Source organism: Hemiscyllium ocellatum, chromosome 7 (genome assembly GCF_020745735.1).
Source record: "Hemiscyllium ocellatum isolate sHemOce1 chromosome 7, sHemOce1.pat.X.cur, whole genome shotgun sequence".
NCBI classification, from domain to species: domain Eukaryota; kingdom Metazoa; phylum Chordata; class Chondrichthyes; order Orectolobiformes; family Hemiscylliidae; genus Hemiscyllium; species Hemiscyllium ocellatum.
In genome coordinates, this window is record NC_083407.1 from 109,643,086 (window position 1) to 109,662,335 (window position 19,250).

General features: G+C 41.8%; 1 protein-coding gene across 1 annotated transcript in view; it reads right to left on the minus strand.

Moving 5' to 3' along the window:
* Nucleotides 1-19,250, minus strand: part of LOC132817667 (sperm-associated antigen 16 protein) — a 1,000,178-nt gene that overhangs the window by 972,997 nt on the left and 7,931 nt on the right. The window contains exon 2 of the mRNA XM_060828166.1: nt 14,829-14,875. Coding sequence (XP_060684149.1) covers nt 14,829-14,875 — 47 coding nt within the window. The remainder of the gene's footprint in view (nt 1-14,828; nt 14,876-19,250) is intronic.

The following is a 19,250-nucleotide window of genomic DNA, read 5'->3' on the forward strand; positions in this document are numbered from 1 at the left end:
AATGTCTGTCCACACTAACCACACTGGCCCATATCCTTCAAATCCTTTCCTACAATATATTTGTCCAAATACCTTTTAAATATTGTTAATGTACCTACCTCAACCACTTCCGCTGACAGCTCACTCCATATAAGGTAAAGGGCCTTTGCCTGAAACGTCGATTTCGCTGCTCGTTGGATCCTGCCTGAACTGCTGTGCTCGTCCAGCACCACTGATCCAGAAGCTCACTCCATATGCATACCACCCTCTGTGTAAAAAACGTTGCCCCTCAGGTTCGCTTTTATTCTTTTCCCTCTAATCTTAAACTGATGCTCTCTGACTGCATTCACCCTATCCATACCTCTCATGATATTACACACGTCTATAAGATCCCCCCTCAATCTGTTATGCTCTAAAGAAAAAAGTCCTAGCTGGTCCAACCTCTAGAACTCCGACCATTGACTCCAGGCAACATCCTTGTAAATTTCTTCTGGATCCTCCAGTTTAATGGCATCGCACCTATAAAAGGTGACCAAAACTGAACACAATACTCCAAGTGTGGCCTCACCAACATCCTGCACAACTGCAACATAACTTCGGAACCATAAGGTCATGCTGCAGATGTACAGAATTCTGCTGCGGCCACACTTGGAGTATTCCGGACAATTCTGGTTACTGCATTATATGAAGGATGTGGAAGCTTTGGAAGGGGTTTGGAGGAGATTTACTGGGATGTTGCCTGGTATGGAGGAAAGGTCTTATGGGGAAAGGCTAAGGGACTTGAGGCTATTTTCGTTAGAGAGAAGAGGGTTGAGAGTGACTTGCGACATATAAGATAATCAAAGGGTTAGATAGGTCGGACATTAAGGCCTTTTTCCACAGATGGTGATGGCGAGCATGAGGGGAAATAGCTTTAAATTGAGGGGTGATAGGTAAAGGACAGATGCCAAAGGTAGTTTCTTTACTACCTCTAGTGGTAGAGGCATTGAATGCATTGTCTGAAACAGTAATAGACTCACCAAATATAAAGGCATTTAAATGGACATTGGATAGGCATATGGACAAGAATGGAATAGTGTAGGTTAGATAGGCTTCAGATTGGTTACACAGGTCAGCGCAACATCAAGGGCCGAAGGGCCTGTACTGCACTGTGATGCTCTATGTTCCCAATGTCTTTACTCAATGCCCTAACCGATGAAGGCCAGTGTGCCAAAAGCCTTCTTCATTACCCTATCTACATGTGATCCCACTTTCAGACAACTGTGAACCTGAACTTCAAGATACTCTATTCCACTAAACTCCTTAAGGCCCCACCATTCACCATGAAACACCTATCTTTATTTGACTTACCAAAATACAAAACCTCATACTTATCCACACTAAACTCCATTTGCCCTTTCCCGGCCCACTTCCCTAGCTGATCAAGGTCCTGCTGCAATTTTTGATAACCTACCTCACTGTCCACGATACCACTTATTTTAAAGTCATCTGCAAACTCAGTAATCATGCCTTGTGCATTCGTATCCAAATCATTGATTCAGATAATAAACAATAATAGGTGCAGCACAAACGTCTGAGGCACTACACTAGTCACAGGCCTCCGGTCCAACAAACATCCTTACACTATTACCCTCTGCTTCCTGCCATCAAACCAATTTTGTATCTAATTTTCCAGCTCATCCTTGATTCCATGTGTTCTAACCTTCCAGAGCAGCTGAACATGTGGAATCTTATCAAAGGACTTTCTGAAATCTATCTAGATTACATCTACCACTCTGCTCTCGTCAACCTTCCTGGCCACTTCATCAAAGAACTGCAACAAATTTGTGAGGCTTGATCTCCCACTCACAAAGCCATGGTGAAAACTCCTACTCAAATCCTGTCTTTCCAAATGCAAGTATATTTTATCCCTCAGAACCTTCTCAAGTAACTTACCTATCACAGATGTTAAGCTTATTGGTCTATAGTTGCCAGGCTTTTCTTTGCAGCCCTTCTTGAATAATGGCACAATATTCGCTACCCTCCAGTCTTCCGGGACCTCACCCTGGGTAATGATCATGCAAAAGTATCAGCCAGGGCCCTCGCAATTTCTTCTCTCGCCTTTTACAGTGTTCTTGGATATATCTGGTAAGGACCATGAGACTTTTCCATCTTCATACATTCGAATACACCTAACACCTTCTCTACTGTGAAAATGGACTGTCCCCAAGATATCACCACAAAACTCCCAAGTCATCATGTCTTTCTCCATGGTAAACACAGAGGAGAAATATTCATTAAGAACCTTGCTCATATCCTGCAGTTTTACACATACATGTCCACTTGAGGGGCACTATTCTCTCTCTCTAGCTATCCTTTTTCCTTCAATACACTTAAAAACCTCTTCTCTAATCTTCTCATCTTCTCAGCCAAAGCTATGTTGTGCACCCTTTTCGTCCTCCTGATTTCCTTCTTCAGTAAACTTCTGCATTCCCTGTATATCTCCAAGGATTCCCTTGATCCCAGCTGTCTGTACCCAAGCTATGCCTCCTTTTTTCTGGTCCATCCCCAATATCTCTGGACATCCATGGTTTCCTATTCCTGCTAATCTTGCTCTTCACCCTCACGGGAACATATAGACCTTGAACTCTAGCTATCTCACTTTTAAAGGCCTCCAAATTGCCAGAGGTCCCTTTGCCTGCAAACAAACTACTCCAATCAACCCCTGCAAGCTCTGTCCAATTCAATCAATATTCACACCTTGCCGCGATTTAGAACTTGAACCTGTGGACCAGTCTTATCCCTCTCCATAACTATTTTAAAATCAATACTCCCAAAGTGCTCTATCACTGTCACCTTCATCATCTGTCTTGCCTTATTTCCCAAAGTAGATTGGGTTTTGCCCCTTTCCAAGTAGGACCCTTTATATATTGCTTGAGGAAACTTTGCTGAATGCACTTAACAAATTCCACCCCATTGAAACCCTTAATGATCTGGCAATCCCAGTCTATGTTAGAAAAATTAAAATCCCCTACTATGACAACCCTATTACACCTGCAATCTCCCAACCTTCCAGTATATTTGTTCCCGTTGACTATTTGGGACCGATAGTAGAACCCCAATAACATCACTATCCACTTCTTATTTCTTAAGGCCACTCACAAAGCCTCACTGGATAATTCTTCAGTTATTTCATCTCTGACTACTGCTATGATAATTGCCTTAATCAAAAATGCAACTCTACCCCTCCTCTTTCCACCACCTGTCTCACCTAAAGCAGGTATGCCCTGGTACGTCAAGCTGCCAACCCTGTCACTCCCTTACCCATGTTTCTGTAATGGCTATAATATTTCAGTTCCATGTATTTATCCTCGCCCTGAGTTCATCAGCCTTACCTGTCAGCCCTCTTGCATTGAAATAAATACAATTTAATCCAACAGACATTCCTTGCTCCTTGTGTTCCAGCCTGACCGGTTTCTGCAACTTATTATTTCTGATTACTGTACCTCATACGAGAATCGTATTTGTTTCCTTTGTGTTGAGGATCCTACCCCCCGCTAATCTAGTTTAAATCCTCCCATGCTGCACTAGCAAACTTGGCCATCTAGATGTTGGTCCACCTCCAGTTTAAGTGCAACCTGTCTATCTTGAACAGGTCATCTCTGCCCAGAAAAGATCCCAATGATCTGAAACTCTGAATCCCTGCCCCCTGCACCAATTCTCTAGCCATGCATTCATCTGCCATTTCTTTCTGTTCCCCTCACTAGCAGGTGGCACTGGAAGTAATCTGGAGCTTATCACAAACGAGGTCCTGGTTTTTAACTTTTTTCCTAACTCTCTATAATCACTCTGCAGGACCTCATCCCTATTTCCATTTATGTTATTTGTGCTAACATGTCCAATGACTTCTGGCTGCTCATCTTCCCCCTTGAGAACATTCTGCAGCCTCTTTGAGACATCCTGGACCCTGGCACCTGGGAGGCAACACACCATCCTGGATTCCTGTTTGCAGCCATGGAATCTTCTATCTGTCCACCTAACTATCAAATCTCCTATCACTAAGTCCTGTTTACCTTTTCACTTTCCCGCTGTGACGCATCTTATTCTTTTCGTAACTCAAAATGGTGCCAGATAGTGGGGACAATACACATTTCACTGTATCTTCATAGATTTATGCGACAATAAAATCATTCATTCAAGTAGAGAAAGAATATTGATTACTGCCTTTGTTTAAAGTTGCTCTGTGAATGAAAAATTTACAAAGATGCTCAGAGAACTTTAAAACACAAAGACAAATGAGTTGGGGCAGATGAGTAACTAAAATAAATTAATTTTGAATATCATCTACAACCCGACACGGTTTAATGTTAATGGTGGCCTGTTTAGTTACATCTGAGCATGCAATAAGAACTTCCATCATTATCGGTGGTCCCTCACAAATGAGGATGACTTGCTTCTATTCTCAAGGTTAGTGCACAGGTGTTCAGTCCAATGCAGCTTCCACAGACTCTGCCACACTTGGTCATGAGAAGGGGTGGGTAAGATGTTGATGTGGCAGCATAATCCTTATGCTGTTTTCTTCTGGCTTCTGCTTTTTCCACAACAGCTAGTACAAGGTCCTCAACACCTTTCCGGATGTTCCTCTTCCTCTTTGAAGTGTCATGGACCAATAATCCCCAGATGTCAGTGGGAATGCTGCACTTCACCAGTGAGATCTTGAAGGCATACCTGAAGCGTTTCCTCTGCCCACCTTGGGCTCACCTGCTGCTAGAGAAAGTAAAGCGCCTGCTTTGGGAGTCTCGTATTGGTTATGCTGATGACATGCCCAATACATTACAGCCAATCAAGGATGGTCAGTGCCTCAATGCTGGGGATATTGACCTGGTTAAGGACGCTGATGCTGGTATGTCTGTCTTCACAGCTGCCGCCAAGAGCTCAGGCTCTGAGCCTGTAGTTCCTACTGCGGTATTTTATATTTATAAATATTATATATATTTATATAAACTCCTTCCAGCCAAGCTTCCCCCCACCCCGGGCTCCCCACCCCCAGTTCCATGATTTCACAACCCTCCATTCGAGTAATTTTACAATAACACACTGACCACCAGCATTCCATAGGCACAATGGCTGGAGCTGCCCTGTCTTTCTTGTCCTCTCCCCCTCTTCCCACTCTCCTCACCTCAGACCTTGCACTGTAATAGCGGGAAGTGCAATTGTTTTTCTACACTCTACTGCAGGCAATCTAAAGCCAAACAGTAGTGTCTGGTCTCCAGTTTGCTTGTACTCCTCTCACCGGTGGACTAAGATCTTGTGCTGCTTAGCCAATGTGCCACAGTTTCCAAGCATTGAAAGAATTCTCGCAGAAGAATTCACTCCCTCAGGATGAAGTTTGGGACCTGGAACATCGGGACCATTCTGGGCAGTTTGGCCAGTAACAGACTGGAACGCCACACTGCCGTCATTGCCCAGGAACTCAGGCACTATGATATTGACATTGCCAACCCCTACCTGGTGGGTAGGGGAAGGACAGTTCAAAAGGCAAGGCTGCAAAAGAGTGTCACATCCATGGAGTGAGTTTTGCTCTCAAAAACGAACTGGTGGACCAACTCAAAAATTCCCCCGCCGCATGACGTTCTGACTCTTGCTCAGAATCAGAATGTCACGGTATTCGGTACACGTGCAGCAATGCTTGATGCAGCAACTGAGGACAAGGAGAAATTCTACTCGAGCTTTGACCAATCTCTCCCACAGGTCCCTGCAACAGACAAACTAATCGTCCTAAATGATTTCAATGCGAGAGTCAGCAAAAGGGTAGATCTTTGGGGTGATGTATTCAGGAAAGACGAGTAGGGAAGCAAAACTTTAATGGCACTCTTCTCCTGGTCAAATGTCACGAACACAAATTCATCACCAAAACATTGTTCTGCCAAAAGGACAAATACAAGACAACATGGCAGCTCCCACACTCCAAAAACTACGTCATTGTTGGAGCAAGGGAACAGAAAAACATTAAAATCACCAGCATCATGACAGGAGCCAACAACTGCCAGGTGGATCATCGCCTGATCTAAGCCACGATCAACATAAATATAGCAGTGCAGTAGAGGAGCCAACAGAAGCAATGCCACAAGGAATTCAACATTGAGGCACGCAAAAACCAATAAAGATAACCTCATATAACCAGCTCTTCTCCACAAACTTATTGACCTTCAGCAACACTGAGTCGCAGGATTCCAACAGCTTCTGGTCCGGCCCTCAATGCCTGCAAAAATTCAGTCAGACTCAGGAAACACCAAGACTGGTTTAATGAGAATGATCAAGAGATCGAAGAACTGATGCACATATCATTTCTGAGCATTAAACAACAACTACATTCAAAAGAGAAAATGCAGGCCTCCAGACGACTGAAAGCCAAGGTCCAACAACGAAATCGTGACATAAAGGACAACTGGTGGGTGGAGAAATGATTTGGAGGTGCTGGTGTTGAACTGGGGTGTACAAAGTTAAAAATCACACAACACCAAGTTATAGTCCAACAGATTTATGTGGAAGCACTAGATTTCAGAGTGCTGCTCCTTCATCAGGTGGTTGTAGAGTATAAGATCGTAAGACACAGAATTTATAGCAAAAGTGTACAGTGTGGTGCAACTGAAATTATAAATTGAAAAAGATGTAGATTGTTTGTTAAGTCGCCCATCTTTGAGAATGACCATGTTGGTTTCAGTTCTTTCATATGTAAATCCCAGACTTTTTTTTTGTAAAATTATATTCTCAAGTGAATCTGGGTGGGGAAAGCACTGGAAGGCACTAACTGACCAAACACCCAAAGTCCCATTCCACTGTTGGATAAGGACAGAGTGACACTTATCAAAGACAAGGAAGCCAACAAACAATGCTGGGGGAGCACTTCAGAGACCCCCACAACCAGGGCTCAGTTACCAATCTTTCTTGAGCCCACATCCTACAGCACACTGTACTCTGCGAGCTCAGCAACACTGCAGCCTGCACGAAACAGGCTATCCACCAGCTGAAGAACAACATGGCTGCTGGAGTGGACAGCATCCCCACTGAGGCATTGAAGTGCAGAGCAAAGAGGTCTTGATGCAGCTCCACACTATTTTCTGCCTTATCTGGAAGGAGGAAAGCATCTTGAGAGAGTTGTGAGATGCCACAGTCATGAGGATTTTTAAAAAAGGCAACAGGCCTGACTATGGTAACTACCCCAGGGAATTTCCTCCTGCTAAGAGAAAGTAAGGTGCAACCTTCTCCTGCCACCACAGGAAGAGCAACCTTTCTGCCACCGCACGAAGTGCAGAACCTGCGTCCACACCTAGCGCCTCACCTCCGTCCATGGCCACAAAAGGATCCTTTCACATCCAACAGAAATTTACCTCCACAAATGTCATTGACTGCATCTGTTACACCCGATGTGGTCTCCTCTATATCGGGGAGACAGGACGCCAACTTGCGGATCATTTTAGACAATGTCTCTGAGACACCCACACCCACAAACTTCACCGCCCCATGGCTGAACAATTCAACTCTCCCTCCCAATCCACGAAGGACATACAAGTCTTGGGCCTTCTCCATCCCAAACCCTAACCATTCAACGCCTGGTGGAAGAATGCCTCATCATCTGCCTTCGCACCCAGCAACCACACAAGATTAATGTGGATTTCACCAGTTTCCTCATTTCCCTTACCCCACCTTATCCCAGTCCCAAGTCTCCAACTTGGCACTGCCCTCTTGACCTGTCCATCGCCCTTCTCATCTATCCACTCCATCCTTTTCTCCGACCTATCAACTTTTCCCCACCTTCATCTACCTATTGCATCCTCAGCTACCTTCCACCCAGCCACACACCCTCTCCATTTATCTCTCAACCCCCGGCCCACAAGCCTCATTCCTGATGAAGGGCTTATGCCTTAAATGTTGATTCTCCTGCTCCTCGGATGCTGTCTGACCTGCTGTGCTTTTCCAGCACCACACTCTCGACTCTAATCTCCTCCTGCTGTTGGCCATTGGAAAAGTCATTGCCAAGATCCTCCTCAACCATCTCCTCCATGTGGCTGAGGAATAAGAACTTTAATTAGTACAGGCATGATACATCTCCATGGCCACCATATCCTGAAGTGAGTCTTGAACACAGATCTTCTGTCTCCAAAGTAGGACACTACCACTGAACTACATCACATCCTAAAACATTTGGCAATGATGTATGACTTCTCATGTCCAAATACTCTCTACCTCACTTTCCAGTTCCAACTACTCCCTATAGTTGCAAGTTCATCTCACTTCTACTTTGCTGTCAGAATACCTGCCCAGCTAGTGGTCAACTATCTCCATAATCTATTTGCCCATGGCCAGTAATAAAAATCAAAACAATAGGAAATCCTTTTATATTTCCCAGCCATATCCTGTTCCCTTCCCATGTTATCAAGACCAATGCATTTTGTTCTATCTACACTTTATTTCCATAACATGGCAGCATTATAAGCTGTAAGAATCAGTAAACACAGTCTTGTGGAGTGTTAAGTTTTTGTTTCCTAAGAGAGATTACATTTGTGTTGAAGCACCAACTACTGTACTCGATAGCTCTCGGGTACTGCAGCATACTTTTTGTATCTTCACTCATTTGAGTAAATTATGTGAAAGAAAAAACTCAGAACCATAACTACAATTTCACCGGAAAGTAAATAATTCCAAATCAATACTTGCCATAATGGTGCCCAATCAAATCTCTTAGTAAATTTAATTAACTTTAATAACTCAAAAGAATGTAAACAGCATTTTTTCAGCAAAAAACACATTCCAAATAAGGAAGGCAGGCATGGAGAGATTTCAGCAAGAAAAACAAATTTAGTAATACAATGGATCATCCATCTGCCACTATTAAGCTATAGTCTTTTCCTTTATGTAAAAATATGTTCTATGGCTACCTTCAGTACAAGTCAGTAATAGTTTGATCATTACAATTTGGATGTCAATGGACAACTAGCAACAGGTTAATCTGGTCTAGAGTTTGGGATTTTCAATTTATTTGAATAAAAACTTAATTAGAAAACTGATAAGTAATGGTGACTTCTTGTAAAACATCCCACTTCCTTAACAAAATTTAGAAGATCCAGACAAAAGCTATTTTCTCAATCCAATTCCAAGTTAATTACTTGACTTTCATTCAAATTGTGGTTAACAGCCTATAGTAACTAAGGTTTGACTTTTATCACTACCTATACACAAGTAGGCAGTTTTGCTCCATTTCAAATCATGACTGAGAAAAGTAGATCGTAGGTACATTTCCCGAAGTACAGCATTAATTGGTAGGATTCGTGGTATAATGGGAGGTCTAGATTAGATTAGATTAGACTTACAGTGTGGAAACAGGCCCTTCGGCCCAACAAGTCCACACCGACCCGCCGAAGCGAAACCCACCCATTCCCTTACATTTACCCCTTACCTAACACTACGGGCAATTTAGCATGGCCAATTCACCTGACCCGCACATCTTTGAACTGTGGGAGGAAACCGGAGCACCCGGAGGAAACCCACGCTGACACGGGGAGAACGTGCAAACTCCACACAGTCAGTCGCCTGAGGTGGGAATTGAACCCGGGTCTCAGGCGCTGTGAGGCAGCAGTGCTAACCACTGTGCCACCGTGCCGCCGTCTAGTTGCACATAAAACAAATACTTCTACAATCAACTAGCTAGAATGTGAAATAGAGCATCAACCAGAAGCTGCTAATTTGGACAGCTAACCCCTCGCATTATATTTACATACATGAAACAATTCTCAATAGAACATCACTGCCAGAACCATCCCAACGTCACAGCATCCACCACACTATGAGGTAATGATTGCCACAGGTTTGTGGCCCTTTGGCAAAAGTCATTCCTCCTCAGTTCTGTTTGAAATTCAGATTCTAGTTCTAGATCCCCCCTACAAGAGGAACATCCACTCTGCATCAATTTTGTCAATACTTTATATGCTTCAAATAAATCACCTCATGTTCTTCTAAACCACAGAGACTATCGGTCTAAACTGCTCAATTTCTCTTCACAAGACAAACCCTTCATCGCTGGAGTTAATCTGGTAAAATTCCTCCAAACTGCTTCTGCAACTCCATCTCTCCTCAGTTAAGAGAACCAAAAATGAGCACAATATTCCAGGTGCATTCATGCCTTATACAATTGCAGCAACACCTCCCTACTTTTGTATTCTATTCCTTTCGCAATAAATTGCAAATCCCATTTGCCTCAACTAGGAGATAGTGAGGACTGCAGATGCTGGAGATTCAGAGTCAATAAAGTGTGGTGCTGGAAAAGGCACAGCAGGTCAGGCAGCACCTGAGGAGCAAGAGAGTCGATGTTCAGGCATAACCCTTCATCATGATTCTATTTGCCTTTCTTATTACCTGCTGTAACTGCATACTAGTTTTCCATGATTCATGTACGAGCATTCCCAAATCCCTCTACATCAAAGCACTTTGCAGTTTCTTTCTATTTCGTTACTAAGTTGGGTTTCTATTCTTTTGATCAAAATGAATAACTTTACACTTGTCCTCATGAAATTCCATCTGCCAAATTTTAGTCTATTCACCTTGTAAATTTTTATACCATTATCGGAACTTACTTTCCCACTTAGTTTCATGTCTTCTGCAAATTTAGCTATTGTGCCTTCTATCCCTGCAAAGTCATTAACATAAATCGTAAATAACTGGGGCCTGAGAACTGATCATAGTGGCACCCCCCTAGTTAAATCATGCTGACTTTGCCCCTACTTTACCATCATTGCATTTGCCTTCCTAACTACTGACTCAACCTGCAAGTTTATTCCAACTCCTCCTTTCTGTCAATTAGTTAATCCTTTATCTAAACTAATATATTATCCCTAACCCCATGTAATCTTACCATGTGTATTATCCTTTTGTGAGAAAGCTTTCAAATGCCTTCAGAAATCCACATATATTGCATCTACAAGAACCCCAGTATTCACATTGCTTATAGCAACTTTGAGAACTCAAGCAGACTCAATGCAAGTCAAACACAATTTACCCTTCATGTAACCATGCTGATTCTGATGGATTGTATTTCAACTTCCCAAATATCCTGTTATTACTTCCTGAATAATGGATTTGAACAAGTTCACAATGACCAACATTAAGTTAATTGGTCTATATTTTCATAGCATCTGTCTCTTTCCCTTTTTGACAAAGGACATTGTATTACTATTTTTAAGATTTATTTGTACATATCCAGAAGCCAAAGAATTCTGGCATTTTAAAACAACTAGATCCACTATTTCTGCTATCACTTCCATCAAGACTCTAGGATAAGACCATAAGAAATAGAAACAGGAATTAGATTATTCAGCCCATTGAGTTTACTCTGCAATTCAATCATGGCTGTTAAGTTTCTCAACACCATTCTCCCACTTTTTCCTCGTAATCTGTGATCTCTTTGATACTTAGGACTTATCTATCTCAGTCTTAAATATACTCAATAACCTGGCTTCTGTGGCAATGAATTCCATAGATTCATCACCCTCTGGCTGAAGAAGTTTCTCCTTTAGTCAGTTCTCAAAGGTCTTCCCTTTACCCTAAGGCTGTGCCCTCAGGTCCTAGTCTCTCCTACCAATGGAAACATCTTTCCAACATCTACTCTGTCCGGGCCATTCAGTATTCTGTATGCTTCAATAAAATCCCCCTCCCCTCCATCCTTCTAAACTGCATTGAATATAGACCAGAGTCCTCAAACATTACTCATATTCCTGGGATTATTCTTGTGAACGTCCTCTGAACACGCTCCGGGACAGTACATCCTTCCTGAGATATAGGGCCCAAAACTGTGCATAATACACCAAATGTGGTCTGACTAGAGCCTAACAGAGCCTCAGAAGAAGCCTCAGGTGTTCTCTGAAACGTTCCGCAAGTAGGCGGCCTCTCTCCCCAATACAGAGGAGGCCACATCGGGTGCAGCGGATGCAGTAAATGATGTGTGTGGAAGTGCAGGTGAATTTATGGTGGATATAGAAGGATCCCTTGGGGCCTTGGAGGGAAGTAAGGGGGGAGGTATGGGCGCAAGTTTTGCATTTCTTGCGGTTGCAGGGGAAGGTGCCGGAAGTGGAGGTTGGGTTGGTGGGGGGTGTGGACCTGACTAGGGAGTCACGGAGGGAGTGGTCTTTTTGGAACGGTGATAGGGGAGGGGAGGGAAATATATCTCTGGTGGTGGGGTCCGTTTGGAGGTGACAGAAATGAAGACAGATAATATGATGTATATGGAGGTTGGTGGGGTGGTAGGTGAGGACCAGTGGGGTTCTGTCCTGGTGGCGATTGGAGGGGCGGGGCTTAAGGGCGGAGGAGTGGGAAGTGGAGGAGAAGTGGTGGAGGGCATCGTCGATCACAGCTGGGGGGAAATTGCAGCCTACTTGCGAAACATTTCAGAGAACACCTCTGGGACACTCGAACCAACCAACCCAACCACCCCGTGGCTCAACACTTCAACTCCCCCTCCCACTCCACCAAGGACATGCAGGTCCTTGGACTCCTCCATCGCCAGACCATAGCAACATGATGGCTGGAGGAAGAGCGCCTCATCTTCCGCCTAGGAACCCTCCAACCACAAGGCATGAACTCAGATTTCTTCAGTTTCCTCATTTCCCCTCCCCCCACCTTGTCTCAGTCTAATCCCTCGAACTCAGCACCGCCCTCCTAACCTGCAATCTTCTTCCTGACCTCTCCGCCCCCACCCCCACTCCGGCTTATCACCCTCACCCTGACTTCCTTCCACCTATCGCACTTCCAACGCCCGTCCCCCAAGTCCCTCCTCCCTACCTTTTATCTTAGCCTGCTGGACACACTTTCCTCATTCTTGAAGAAGGCTCATGCCCGAAACGTCAACTCTCCTGCTCCTTGGATGCTGCCTGACCTGCTGCTCTTTTCCAGCAACACATTTTCATCTCTAACTAATGACTCAACCTGCAAGTTTACCTTGAGAAAATCCTGGACTAGAACTCCCTAGTCTCTTTGGACTTCAGACTTCTGAAGTTTCCCACCATTTAGAAAATAATCCATACCTCTATTCTTCCTACCAAAGTGCATGAGCACTGACTTTCAGATGTTGTACCCCATTTGTTCCTTCTTTGCCCACTCTCCTAACCTGTCCAAATCTTTCTTTTGCCCTTTATATTTATAAAGAAACTCTTACAGTCTTCCTTTAAATTAATGGCTAGCTTAACCTCCTATTTAATCTTTTCCCTCTTTATTTCTTTTTTGTATTGCCCCCTGTTGGTCTTTGTAAGCTTCCCAATCCTCTGGTTTCCCACTACCCTTCCCCACATTATATGCTTTCTCTTTTGCTTTTATGCTATCCCTGATGTAGGCCATCAGTCCCTTGAAGCTTTTAATTCCAATAGTTTGCACAGTACTGATAGACTAATGATGACGAGTGTTCCATGCTCCTCTTTTTCTATAATTTCTGCATTTGTTACTATTGGGATGATATTATTATTCTCTACTGTGAAAACTGAAGCAAAATATTTATTTTGCTTTTCCACCGTTTATGTTCCCCACTACTAACTCCCCAGTCTCATCTTCAAAGAAAAAACATTCAGTTTAGCTACTTTCTTTCCTTTTATAAACATAGAAATGTTTGCTATTTTGCTAGTTTGCTTTCATAATTTCTTTACTATTTTTATTACTTTTTTTGGGAAATCCATCATTGATCTTTAAAATTTTCCCAATCTTCCATCTTGCCATCAGCCTTTGCAAAGTGACATGTTTTGTTTTTGCTTTCATATTATCCTAAACTTCCTTGCTCAGCCATTGTTACTTATTCTACCAGTGTCTTCTTCTCTGGAATATACATTAGTTGGGAGAAATTGGATATCTCCTTAAACATCTGTTACTGTTCATCAACTTTCCTACTTTTTAGTAGGCGGCACGGTGGGCACAGTGGTTAGCACTGCTGCCTCACAGCACCTGAGACCCGGGTTCAATTCCCGACTCAGGCGACTGACTGTGTGGAGTTTGCATGTTCTCCCCGTGTCTGCGTGGGTTTCCTCTGGGTACTCCGGTTTCCTCCCACAGTCCAAAGACCTGCAGGTCAGGTGAATTGGCCATGCTAAATTGCCCGTAGTGTTAGGTGAGGGGTAAATGTAGGGGTGTGGGTGGGTTGCGCTTCGGCAGGTCGGTGTGGACTTGTTGGGCCGAAGGGCCTGTTTCCACACTGTAAGTAATCTAATCTAGTCTTCATGTCCAGTCCACCACAGCCAAATCTGTCTTCATGCTTATCCAATTACCTTTGTTTAACTCCAGAACATTAATGTAAGACTCATGTTTCGTGCTCTCAAACAAATTTGAAATTCTAGCATGCTGATAGAACATGCTAAAAGAACAACAGCTAAAGTATAATGAATATTTGTAAAAACACTACAGAAAGTTAGTTATGCAAACAACATGCCAAATTTCATAACAATGTCAAATAGTCAATAACACGTGAGATAGAACCATTTCTAAGTTACTATCAGAGTAGAAGTATTTCAGGGGGAAATAAAAGAGTTCCAGAATAGCTTTGGATAATTTTTACAAGCCAGCATTTCATAATGTGGAGTTGCCTCTTCCACTAGATGACTCTTCCATTCAAACGTCAAGATCCTGAAGAGTAAGAATGTGTGTTGTGAATAGGCGAAAGAGAGGTCTGTGGGTGCTGGAGATGCTTGATTTTCCTGCTCCCCGGATGCTGCCTGACCTGCTGTGCTTTATCAGCACCACTCCAATTTTGACTATGTATTGTGAATGCCCATTTACAAGAAGTGAAAAAATATAATATGGTTAGAAAGGTTTGATTTGAAATAAACAAAAACATACTGTACCTCTTCATACTGGTAGTCTCCTTCACTGTCTTCTGTAATGGTAACCTCTGTAGTGCAGTTAAGTTAAGCAGGATACAACTGCATCAAATTAACACTTGCATAACTTTATTAATTTTAACTAGAGATCAACATAATTTATAGAGATAATAAATTACTATTCCTAGTCTGGACAGTAGAGCCATTCTGCAAAAATTGTCAGGACCGCAAACGTCAGTAAAGGCAACACATGTGATTACTTTGGAAACTGGATGATAGAAAGAGTTGACAAAATGGTAACAACACATCCACACTTCAATACATGGGTATCGCCAAAGCAAAACTATAGCTAAAATTACTGCAATTGTTAAAATCCCAGTTGACATTATTACAGGACAAGGGTTAGTGATGCTGGAAGAGCACAGCAGTTCAGGCAGCATCCGAGGAGCAGTAAAATCGACGTTTCGGGCAAAAGCCCTTCATCAGGATTCTTGATGAAGGGCTTTTGCCCGAAACGTCGATTTTATTGCTCCTTGGATGCTGCCTGAAACGCTGTGCTCTTCCAGCACCACTAACCCAGAATCTGGTTTCCAGCATCTGCAGTCATTGTTTTTACCCATTATTACAGGACAAGTCAAAATCAGGATTTCAGATAGTCAACATGGTTTCGTCAAGGGCAGGTCACGACTCACAAACCACACAGTTTTTTTGAGAAGGTGACCAGGGTAGGGCAGTTGACATGGTATACATGGACTTCAGTAAAGCCTTTGATAAGGTTCCAGGTGGTAGGCTGTTGGAGAAAATGCAGAGGCATGGAATTGAGGGTGACTTAGCAGTTGGGATTAGAAAGTGGCTTTCTGAAAGAAGGCAACCAGTGGTGGAGTCCAGTTACTAGTGGTGTTCCACAAGGATCTGTTTTGGGACCACTGTTGTTTGTCATTTTTATAAATGACTGAGACGCAGGCGTAGTTGGATGGATTAGTAAATTTGCAGATGACACTAAAGTTGGTGGAGTAGTGGACAGTGTGGAAGAATGTTACAGGTTGCAGGGGACTTGGATAAACTGCAGAATTAGGCTGAGAGGTGGCAAATGGAGCTCAATACAGCTAAATGTTAGGTGATGCACTTTGGGAAGAATAACAGGAAGGCAGAGTACTGGGTCGATGGAAAGATTCTTCGTAGTGTGGATGTCCAGAGGGATCTTGGAGTCCATGTACATAGATCCCTGAGTTAATCTTATCTCTAGAAAAACTTAATTGCAACTAGAACTTGAGAAATTTTTAAAAATTCTGACCTTCCTAAACAGATATCCAACTAATGCTCCTCAACATTTACCATGTTTGTTCATAAAACCTCACAACACAAATTCCTATTTTCACTTCAGGGACTTCTTCTCTCACACTTCTGTTTTAAAAAATACCTCCAGAAATATTGGCAGTTAACCATTAAATCTCCTCATATACACATAGATCAAAATCCACATGCCACTAGTCCAAAATCCAAACTCTAAAACAAATGAAACGAAATAAATGTAGAATATATACATCACATCATAAACAGCCCCATCAAAAGATGAATGAAAAATGTATTTTTAAGAGGTATTTTTGTTACCCATTAAGAATTATTCAAACTCTATATCACACGAATAGTTTACATTAATCTATTATTTACATTATTGATGCAACAAGTTACACAGTGACTACATTTTGTATAAGCTCATGAGCATCATAGCACTTGTTGTCTTTCATAAGTGCTTCTGATAAAGCATCTGCTCTATTATTTTCTTTTCAAAGCACATGAATGGCTTTCAAATTATACATTTAGAGAATTAAACTCCACCAAAATAATCATTAAGTTCTTGTCCTTAAGTTATTTGAATAAAATCAAAGGATTGTGATCCATAAAAACAATTGTACTTTCCACATTGTTGGTGATGGTTATTTCAAAATGATGTAGAATCTATTCAAGATTCAATATCTCCTCCTCAATTGTTGAATGCATTTTATTGATAAGTCTCCAGTTTCTGAAAATTAACTGTCAGGCCATTTGATCTCCATATTGTCAATTTCCAATAAAACAGTTCCATAGCAATGTCACTGGTATCAACAGGCAGTTTGAATTGCTTCTCATAATTTCTCATGAATAGTATGTATCTAATTTATTTAATACAGTCCTCCAAGCATGGAATAGGAAGACAGTCTATTTTCAATACAACATCAACTTTGCAGCAATCAAGACAAAACCTTTGTGGCCCAACAGTTTCTACACCTACAGCTCTCTGGATCAAGTCTATAAAGGATGTTGCATGCCCTACATTAACATTATGAACTGCCAAAACTGTTTTGCCCAGCCTATTCCCATAAATTGATTTATTATTCTGTAATAATCTTTGTAAATCACTTCAACAATTATCTGGAAGTTAGAACCTCTGTATTATCCAACTTAATTGTTAGACATTTAACCTTTCATTTTTCAAGTTTTCTAATATTTTTATTTCACTCCTTAATTCTGTCACTACCAAGTACATTTTTCTCCTATCATCCTGTTATAATATCATTTTAATATGTTAACATGGCACACTTAGTGATTCTTTCTTCTGTTTGGAGTACTCACAATAAATATACATAATTAGGTTTCTTTTTGATTTGAATAAGATTCAGTGAACTTTGCTTTTAATGGCTTCCCAGAGACAGGGAGCTACACAAATATCTTGTATTTCAAACTTCAGCTGTTTTTTATGTGCTATGGTTTTCATGTTGTGTTAAGAACCTTTGAAATGCTTTCAGACAACTTCCAAAAGTTACCTTAGATATAACAGGACTTTGATCAGATGGGTCAATGTGGCAGATAGAGTTTAATTTAGATAAGTATGTGGTGCTGCATTTTGGAAAGGCAAATCAGGGCAGGACTTACACATTTAATGGCAAGGTCCTGGGGCATGTTGCTAAACAAAGAGACCTTGGAGTTCAGGTTCGTAGTTCCTTGAAAGTGGAATGGCAGGTGGACAGCATATTGAAGGCATTTGGCATGCTTGCCTTTATTAGTAAATGCATCAAGTATGGGAGTTGGAAGGTCATGCAGCGGATGCATAGGAAATTGGTTAGGCATTTTGGGAATATTGCATGCACTTCTGATCTCCCTGCTATAGGAAGGATATTGAAAGGGCTCAGAAAAAATTTGCAAGGACGCTACCAGGATTGGAGGGTTTGTGATAAAGGGACAGGCTGAATAGTCTGGGGCTATTTTCCCTGGAGCATCAGAGGCTGAGGGGTGACTTTATAGAGATGTATAAAATAATGCGGGGCATAGATAGGATAAATTGCCACAAGATATTTTCTCCTTGGTGGGGTTGGGGAGGGTGGGGGGAATGTCCAAAACTAAATGAAATAGGTTTAAGGTGAGATGGGAACGATGTAAAAGGGGCCTAAGGGGCAACCTTTTCACACAGAGAGTGGTGCATATGTGGAATGAGCCACCAGAGGATGTGGTGGAGACTGGTACAATTACAACATTTGAAAGATATCTGGATGGATATATGAATAGGAAGGGGTTAGTGGGATATGGGCCAAATGTAGACAAATGGAACTGGATTTATCTGTTCAGCTTGGGCAAGTTGGGCCAAGGGCTCTGTTGCTGTGCTGTACATCCTTATGACTTTATGCTCTAATCAGTTTCTTTCTGAAATTTGAACCATAAGCTGGAAGCACAGTCACTGAACTTCGGTTTATCAATTTTTCTTTAATTAAGTGGTCATCCACCTCTTGACTGCATATTTGTTCAAAGGGACTTAATCTTGTGGACTCATATGTAGCGTCTTTAATGGAAATCAGTAACAAGTAATTCCTTTATTTCAAGTATTAGGTCATTTTTGACAATAAAGTCTAATCATATCCACCAAAGTTTGATGCCATATTTTAATACACCTTAAGATTGTGGGTGATAAGCAGAAGATATAAATAATTTTATTCCTCAACCAAGAAAACTTCTTTGAATACTTACAACATAAAATATGAACTTGGATCTGATTGTCTTTCTTTGGGTAATCTAAATCTTGTAAAACATGGAATTCATTTTTCCACAATCACTTTGTCATTTTTTTTTGTAAAATCATACGTGCGGGAAATCTTTACATGATACTGGTTCCCATTCCTGGTATGAATGAAGAAATGGAGACTATCTCAAATACCAGCCAAGGAGTAATGGACAGTAGTCCATAAAGACCTATATGGTGCTTCAAATGTTGGTATCATAAGTAAAGGCATGCGTTTAGGTGACAGTACAGGTTTCTTCACTACTTCAGAATGTCTGGCAAAATTTGACCACTTCTTTAATCTTTGGCAATAAAAATGTTAATATTTTAGCTCAGATTTTCCTAATACCTAAATGACTTGGAATTTGTGAGCCATTTGTAAAATGTTATTCTGACAATCAGATGTGACACTACCA